Raw genomic sequence first — 8,234 nt, 5'->3', positions numbered from 1 at the left:
AGCGTAGCATTGCAGCTCTTGTTACAACTGCCTGATTAAAATTGATAAGAGTGACCTCACAGCTAGATTTAAAAAAAAAAAAGTTGTTTTGAGACACCGTGTGGTTTAAAAAAAAAACAAACCAACATTAATTGTGATGTTGATGTATAACTTCTGTCTTGAGCTGTGAGACTTTTAGGCGGTGAAAAGGATGACGAACAAAGGAATCGGCATACCTGGCAAACTGCTGAGAGTCCTGTTTTTCAGATGACAAAACTTTCCCTTTATATTTTGCTCTTACTCTGTCTTAGCAGTATTAAAGTGGGGTTGTTGTACGCTTGACCTTTAAATCAAGAGGAAGGCGTTCTTTTGGCAGTAGGTAGTTCTTCCACCAGAACATGTTCCTGTATTGTCTCGCAGTAGTTGTGATTGCTTGTCTGTGCATTAATGTGATCAGAGGGTAAAGCCAAGGCATTTGAAGTCAGTCATTGCAGCAAATACGTTTCTAATAACCTTCTCCCAGTAGTCTGTTACGCGTTTTCTGTCAGTGATGTGGCAGCACGTGTTTGGTTAAGGTTTTGTGGAGCTTTACATAATCAATGTTGTAGTGAATAAGAACAGTTTATGTAAATCAAGCCAGACAGGTCAAGATGGCTGGTAAAGAAGAGATCATCTGCTTGATTGTGAAGCTGCTTGTGGAATCTGCTTGTGTACATCTGCTTGTAGCATCATCTGTTCACAAAAGGGTATAGATTTCTTGGTGAAGCAGAAATACTCATATTCTAATTTTTTTTTTTGGAGGGGAGGAAGCTTTGTTTGAAGTCCTGTCAAAGAAATGGCTCGTTATATATATTCTTGGAACATGGGGCTGGAGGGAGTTTTGAAGGAGATACTGAATACAGTAGCAAGTACCTGAATAGAGTGTCAGGGTATTAGTACGTTGTTTGTCAGTAGCTTTCATTTGACTTGTCTGGTATCTGGTTAGTGTCTTGGGGTGTATGTCCTGTCCCCTTCTTCCCAGTACCCCTTTTTCCTCCAGCTTTGAACTCCACTCTGAAGAATTTATTCTGGCATAATGGCATTCGGGCCAGCATGGCTTTGTTGTGTGTGCTGGTCCCTGGCTGCGTGAGGTAGCTTTTGCTGAAGGCAGGTGTCAGTGGCCTGGTGCCGTTAAATCTCTCTTCCTTTGGGACTGCATGATGTCGATGGGCAGCTTTAACTTCTCGGAAAAGTCACTTGATTAAAATGATGTAAGTTGAAGGAGGAATACCAAAGAAGCATAGGTTTTAGTCAGTGGCTGAGTTATCTAGCGATGAAAGGGTTTTGTACCTGACACTAGATGCTTTCAGTGTGGTGTATTGCAACCAATTCTAAGGAGTTTTGGATGGGGTTTCTAATAGGTGTGTGCATGCAAGTGTAATATTTCTTACTAACCAAAGACTTCCATTAGCTACTTTAAATGAGCAAGGAGGTGCAGCCTGGTGCATCTTCAGCTGAGGAAGACTCTGTCTTATAGACTTAATGGGTTTTGCAAATCTAATCAATTTCTTTGTATAACTAGACAAAACTAAGGGCTGTCGCTCAGTGTTGTTACAGGGGTCACTTTGAAATCAGTCAGCATTTTTATGCATAAATTTTCCATAGTCAACAATTAAAATAAATTAATCTGTTAACTTACAGGCTGCAGTGCCCAAAGGAGCCACTGTGAACTGCTACGCGAGCTTTGTTTAATGTGGACCGTTGGACATCCTCGAATAAACAGGCTGTAGTCCAGCTTAAATTTAACCTTTTGAAAAAATACAGTAAAATTCTCATCTATGTTTACAGTGATAAATTCTACAGTAACTTGGGAAGTTGTTGTGATTGATGGACCACTTATACTTGGGGCAAATTTAGATTTGAAACGTGTCTTTTTGTGTTAATCTGAAGGTACCGCCATTTTAGACTCTTGTTTCTCATACAGGCTTTCTCTGACGGATCAAAGTTGCTCCTTAATCACTGCCCCCTTCATGAGCTAAATAAAGTTCCTGAAGTGTTTCCTACTTTTAAGCACATTTCCAGTTTTTAACTTACCTGTTTGGCTTTTCACAGAACTCTTTTGTTAGTCTCTTGCTGTGCAGTTCAGGAAGAAGCTGATGCAGTTTTCCAGCAGTGTTGACAAGTGCAGAGGCAATATGGTGTCTCTGCTTGTCCTTGATAGCTGTTTGCTTCTGTTTATGGACTGAAGGCAGAGGGAGGGGAGGGTCATCCAGGCGATGACATTAAACTGGGGACTTATGTTGTACTTACACGGATTTGCTGTTTGATATCAAGATGAAGCTTTGTTTAATGATTCTGTAATTTTCTGCATTATATGGTGTAGATATATTGGTGAAACTGCTCAGATGACTTGGGTTCTGCTTTTGAGCCTTATTTAAAAATGTACTTTAGGCTTCATTTAAAGGAGCGTCGATAGCGAATAATGGTAGCCACCCGTTAAATACGTTGAAGGTCATGATTCTCTCTGAGAATCATTTGCTTCAACAGTCATAGCTGGAAGGCTGCTGTTCTGGAGAAACTGATTTATTTTTTTGATATTGACAGTGACTTCTTGGAGACCTTTATGTCTTGTGCTTAGTTTATGATGGATCTTATATGCTGCATGTTGGGAATATGTGATCAGTGCCAGTTCAGAGCTTGCAAGTAGATTAATCAACCACCAGAAGTATTGTGTCTGAATAGAACATTAACTACAATGTAGAAAAAAATAGTAGAAAGGGTTATATTTGAGGAAAGGTTCATAGATTTTTTTTCAGTGAAAGCTTGCGTGTGGCTGGATAGAGCAAAGGTTTTGCTTCATTTAAGCTAAGAAAGAAAACGTACCCAAGTTGGTTCCCCGTGACTATCCTATTTCTTGGAGTACTTTTGACTTTCTCAAAGTGCAGATTTGTATCCAGCTGTAGTCTTTATTCACAGCATCTTGATACTGACGTAAAATCAGAGAGCAGAAACTTCAAACTCTAGAAGCTAAAATCTCTATTTGTTGAAGCAAATCAGAGCACCAAACATCTGCATGTTTAGTGCTTATTATAAAAAGGAAACTGAGTGCATTCTGGAAGTTAAACTGTAATCCCTTTGGCACGTACAGGCAGTAGGTCACATGTAGAAGTGGAAGACTTAATTTTTTTTTTCTTAAAATATGGGACGCAGACTGTTTACTCTGAGTAAACAAGGCTGAGAAATGTAAGACACTGTTGCCTTTCACTGATGCACTTCCCTTGTAGAACCAAAGAGCTGCTCCTTCCCTATCTTGGCAGAATCAGGGATGCGTGGTTTTCCACTTTCAGCTGAAATTTATAAATGAATAGATACTGTGAAAGTCCACTTGACTCTACTTAAAAAATATGCGTATAAAACTAGAAATTGCTTTCTAGGCTACTAAGATTTGTTTTTTGTTGCTGAAAGCAGCATCTTGCTTAAGCTATTTCACACTCCATCTTAATAGTAGGTTGTTTTTCAACTATGATTATGAGGTTGCTTGAGAACAGGTTTTTCCTAAGAAGTCAGGAACTTTTTATTATACAGTTCAAACTAAATTATGGCTGTTTTATACTCTTTTATTATGGAGTTAATGCTGCTCTCTAACTTGCTTAGTCCTTATTCCTCAGTAGTGATAGCACGTATCAACTTGACACTTTGAGAAGATGAAACCTTCTTTTCCTGTACTCTAAGCTAATGAGAAGCTGTGTGAGCGTAGTATGGCACTGAGCCTGAGCCAACATGCCTTGCTGAAGGTAAGGTTTATTAGTTCAGAGCGCCAGCAGAGAAGTTGTACAACCGTTTGCAAAATACTATAGACGTGTCTGTAGGCAACAGCTGTTTAGGTAGGCCGAACCAACCATTGTCTTGTGTCGTTTTTCCTCTTGGTATTGTCTGCACATGTTTTGGTTCTGAATTTGTCTTGAGTATCCGTGATGAGTATGGGTATGAAACCTTCCAAAGGAGATTCCTCTAGCATGTTGTACAGTTGCAGTCTTACCTCATGCTTAGTAGAAGTGCTTTTCGTGATGTCATCTAGGGTTGTGTTTGGTTATTCTGCACTGTCATACCTGTGGCTTGTTTGTCCTGTGGTCAGCAAGGCAAGCGAAGTAGAGGAGGATTCAGTCCGAGCTTCCAGCTTGAAGCAGAAACTCTAGTTGGTTTCCAGGTGTACTTTGTGCTGTCAAATCCTGTTCTGTTTGTACAGTTCGATAGCCTAAATCTCATTTGTGTCGAGGACGCTTTTCCTTTTATCAACAAATATCCTTATGTTTGTTCTCACTGTGGCCCAAGGTCACCACTGAAAAGCTCGCATGTGACTTGTCACAAGCTTAAGCCTTGAGGGACAGGAATGGGGATGCTGGCATAGAGAGCATGCCCACTTCCAGAAAGGCTTGCAAGGCAAAGCTTCTCATTTTGTTTTTTTTTTATAAATACATCACTAAATGGTGTCCTTGCATTTTTTCACTTTTATCACCTGCATATGCTAATACTGTGGTGAAGGGGTCCTGCTTTTCTTTTAGGTGACTTGTTTCCCTCTTGACAAGACGCAGTTCAGAATTTTATGCCTCCCTTACTTTTGCCTCATATTTTTTAGACGTCTACTGGTGTACCTTTATGCACGTTAGTACTGGGTCTTGAGATCATAGCGTCATTCACATACAAATTGGTCCCCCAAAGTAACTTCTCTGGCAAACTGTAAGTAACATCTGGGATTAGACCGTTTTAATCCTATTACTCGGTGGCCTAGAATAGGTCTCGGTCTTCATATTAAGCAAATAGTACAGTCAAGAGCAGTAGGGGCTTCCAAAGCAGCAGATTAGTGTGCTTTGAGGGCAGGGGAATAGCTGGAGCAGTGCTGTCCCAGCTCTTCAGCTGCGGTACACCATTGTGCATCCTCTCTGGATGACCAGATGTGCCCCTTCTGTGACGACTCATACATTTAGCCTTGTAATATGACCTCCTGTGCAAGTACTCTCTCACTGGATCTCTGTGTACTGTTGATGACTATATAATGGGTGCACTTCTGGCTATGCGATTTAAAACCGAACAAAGACTGGGGGAGGGGAAGGGTGGCAGGCAGTAAGCTCTTCGTGGGGTTTTCTTAGAGTCCGAGTAGGCATCGTGGTGCTGGGAGTTCAGCAGTGAGAGTAACCTGTCTTTGGGTTTGACTGACTCTATACAAATAAACATCTTTCTACTGCCCTTCCCACAAACAGCACTTGTTGGCTAGAGTTAATAGAGCTTAAGATACAAGAAGACAGTCCTGGTAGGAAATCTTCACACAGCGAACCTTCAACAGTTGTAATATAAGCATTCAGTCTTTGAAAACTTGTTACTGAGGGGCCGTGTGGCAGGAGGACACGGTGTTTTAATATGATTGGGTTATGAGTGATATGTGAACAAGGTGACACTGGACTTGCATTGTCTAGATGTAGCTCTTACTTGTTCTGATTAGTGTAACTTCTGTTCCTAAAAATAGCAAGTATCAGCTTTTTTGTGCTGAGTTTTGTTCAGTTCTTCCAAGGCTACAATATGAAGTCCTGTGAGGTCAGTCAGAAGTGGTGTGCAGCTTCATAGTAGCGGCAGTTATTAGCTCATGGTGAAGAAAGAATAATTCAGCTAAAAGCTTCCCTCTGTTTCACAACAGAAATGTCATCTGGATGAAAGCTATTATAAACAGCAGTTGTGAAAATGGATACAGACATCTACAACGCTGAAGAGTTTGTATTAAAAGCAAAGTGGTTTTGAGATGAGCTCAGTTTGATTAGGCATGATATGAAGGTGCCGATAGCTGAAGGACCTATTAGGCATGCTTCTATCAATAGCAATTTGTTTCTCCTGTAGGGAGGGAAAGTAAGCAAGTCCTCTTTTGGGCTTCTGGAAGTGGTTTACTTTAGGTGGGTTGTTCCTCCCCCCCCATTTAACAATATCATCTTTAATATTGGACTTAGGACTGTGTATCCTGACCTCACTGTAGATAAAACTGGCATGCTTCAAGGAGGATGAACTAGATGTGGGACTGTTCCTAATCTAATGTAGCAGAAGGCTCCCTGTGTATGCTAGGGAATGGTACAAAGGCCACATGTGCCCTTATGAAGTGTTTGGCGATAGAGACCTAATGTTCATCTGTCATATTTATTGCTTATATTAACTATGATATAGCTACATTACTGAGTAGCAATTAACTGTATTAAACAGACAAAAGCAGCCAGTTGCACAGTGAGACAAATATTAACTTAAAATGTCAGTTTACTACGCTGCCTCCCCAAAAGAATGGGGACAGGCAAGAAAAGTTGGAGATAGCTGGCACATAGTAAGTTAAAAAGGAGAAGGCCAAGAAGCATTATGGTCTTCTCCTTGAGTATTGTAGTGTCAACTGATCCCCGTTGTTGCAAAATTCTCCTTTTTCCTCTTTACATTCAAGGAATTGAGGACAAAGGAGAAGTGTTGGCATAGTCTCTCTCTGATAAACACTTTTGGAAGGCAATCTTCATATTCAACTGTAGTGATGCGTTTAGTAGGCTTTCAAATTACTCTTCACCCACAAATATGTATGCTGTCTTTATTTTAGAATCCAGTAAGTTCATAAACTGTCATGAAACAATTTTATTCTTCAAACTGGATGGCTTTAGTAATGCCTAAACAAACAGGTAGGGTTCAAGCTTATGAGGTGTATCCTCTTAAGGCACGTGAATGTCATGGATGAAGACAAAGTGGTACTGACTGTGAAGACGATTAGTCACTGTATGAAAGTAAACTAAACAAATTGAAGCGTACAACAGCTTAAATCTCCTCTTGCGTATTACAAATAAACTGGAGACCAAATGTGCAAACTCTCTAGCACGTGCCTTTAGGAAGAGTGAAAGAACTGTTTAGTCTAGACACAGAAGTTAATGGGCTGAAACTTTGATATAAGCACAGCTGTATTTCTTCATGTGCAACAGCATGACTTTATTTTGATTGATGATGTCTGATTTAGTAATGGTGGAGTTGTAGCCTTTGAAACAGGAGTAGTGTGTGTATGTCCTTCTTTCATAGGAAAGATCGAGCTGTTGAAAGATACTAAGAGCTGTACGGTTCCTGCTTCACTGCACATCCTGTGACAGGGTTCTGTATCTCACAGATGACCATGTTTTTTATGGAACATTGACTAATAAACCAAAATGTTGCCGTACTTCCAACTTGCTTTCCTCCTGTCCATGCGTGACCTTTGAGAGCAAGTAGCTGTGAAACTCAATGCTTGGGTTCAAAAATCGTTTTGGCATTGGAGAGGGAGGAATCTTTCAGACTAGGTAGGATTCATTATCTTGTGGTTGTCCTAACCTTTCTGTTAACAGATGTGTAAGACCTACTTTGAATTATTTTCTGGATCTTAAAATTTGCTGGAATAGTTTTTCTGGTACATCAGGGAGTGAGATTTGAATTCATGAGTTTAGCGTGTGGCCTTTTGTCATAGGCTGTGGGCAGAAGTCCTACTCCAGAACCATGTGTGTGATGGGAGAGGTTACAGTGGCTTGCTGCGGGTCTGTACCCTCTCCAGTTGGTAGAACAGCTGTGGAGACAGAGGACTTCTTCATAAGAGTGTTCCCTAATCTGATTCTGCCAGAAGATTTCATTAAATGGGCTGTGAGTACCTCAGTGGTTTTTGCCAAAAAACTACCAGCAAATGAGGCAAATGGAACAAGTTGGTCTTAGGGCAGATCTATGAGGCGGCAACCTTTGGCTGACGTGAACAGCTGAGTAACTTCTTCCATCAGAGCTAAATCTGGAGAAGGAAATTTGGCAATAGCCAAATGGATGAGTCTTGCATGGTTTTTTGCTCCCCTTTTGTCTTTAGCTGGTCTTCACTGGACTGATGAAAAGTCTAAAACAGAGAGATGCCTTTAAAAACCTCTGGCAAGCCAGCTGCTCTTGGGATGGTACTGGCATTCCTAGAGGCTACAGAAATGTGCTTCCATGGGCAGTGTCTATGGAAGCTGCAATGCTGTAGTCTTACTGACAATGGTGAGATTCTTTTCTTAGGTAAGACATCTTGCTGAAGCTGCCAGGGTAGAGATTGCAAGCTACTCCTTTGTTTTTATGGGTTGTCCTGGTTTCGGCTGGGATAGAGTTAATTTTCTTCCTAGTAGCTGGTACAGTGCTGTGTTTTGGATTTAGCATGAGAACAATGTTGAAAACACACCAATGTTTTAGTTGTCACTAAGCAGTGCTTACACTAGCCAAGGACTTTTCAG

The 8,234-nt window shown here is 40.8% G+C and overlaps 1 protein-coding gene across 1 annotated transcript in view; it reads left to right on the top strand.

Moving 5' to 3' along the window:
* The first annotated feature begins 629 nt into the window (after nucleotides 1-629).
* PELI2 (pellino E3 ubiquitin protein ligase family member 2) overlaps nucleotides 630-8,234 on the top strand; it is a 74,656-nt gene continuing 67,051 nt past the window's right edge. The window contains exon 1 of the mRNA XM_009289879.2: nucleotides 630-725. Within this exon, the coding sequence (XP_009288154.1) occupies nucleotides 630-725 (96 nt within the window). The remainder of the gene's footprint in view (nucleotides 726-8,234) is intronic.

Source organism: Aptenodytes forsteri, unplaced genomic scaffold (assembly GCF_000699145.1).
Source record: "Aptenodytes forsteri isolate BGI_AS27 unplaced genomic scaffold, ASM69914v1 Scaffold76, whole genome shotgun sequence".
NCBI lineage: Eukaryota > Metazoa > Chordata > Aves > Sphenisciformes > Spheniscidae > Aptenodytes > Aptenodytes forsteri.
This window is presented reverse-complemented; position numbering and strand designations above follow the sequence as displayed.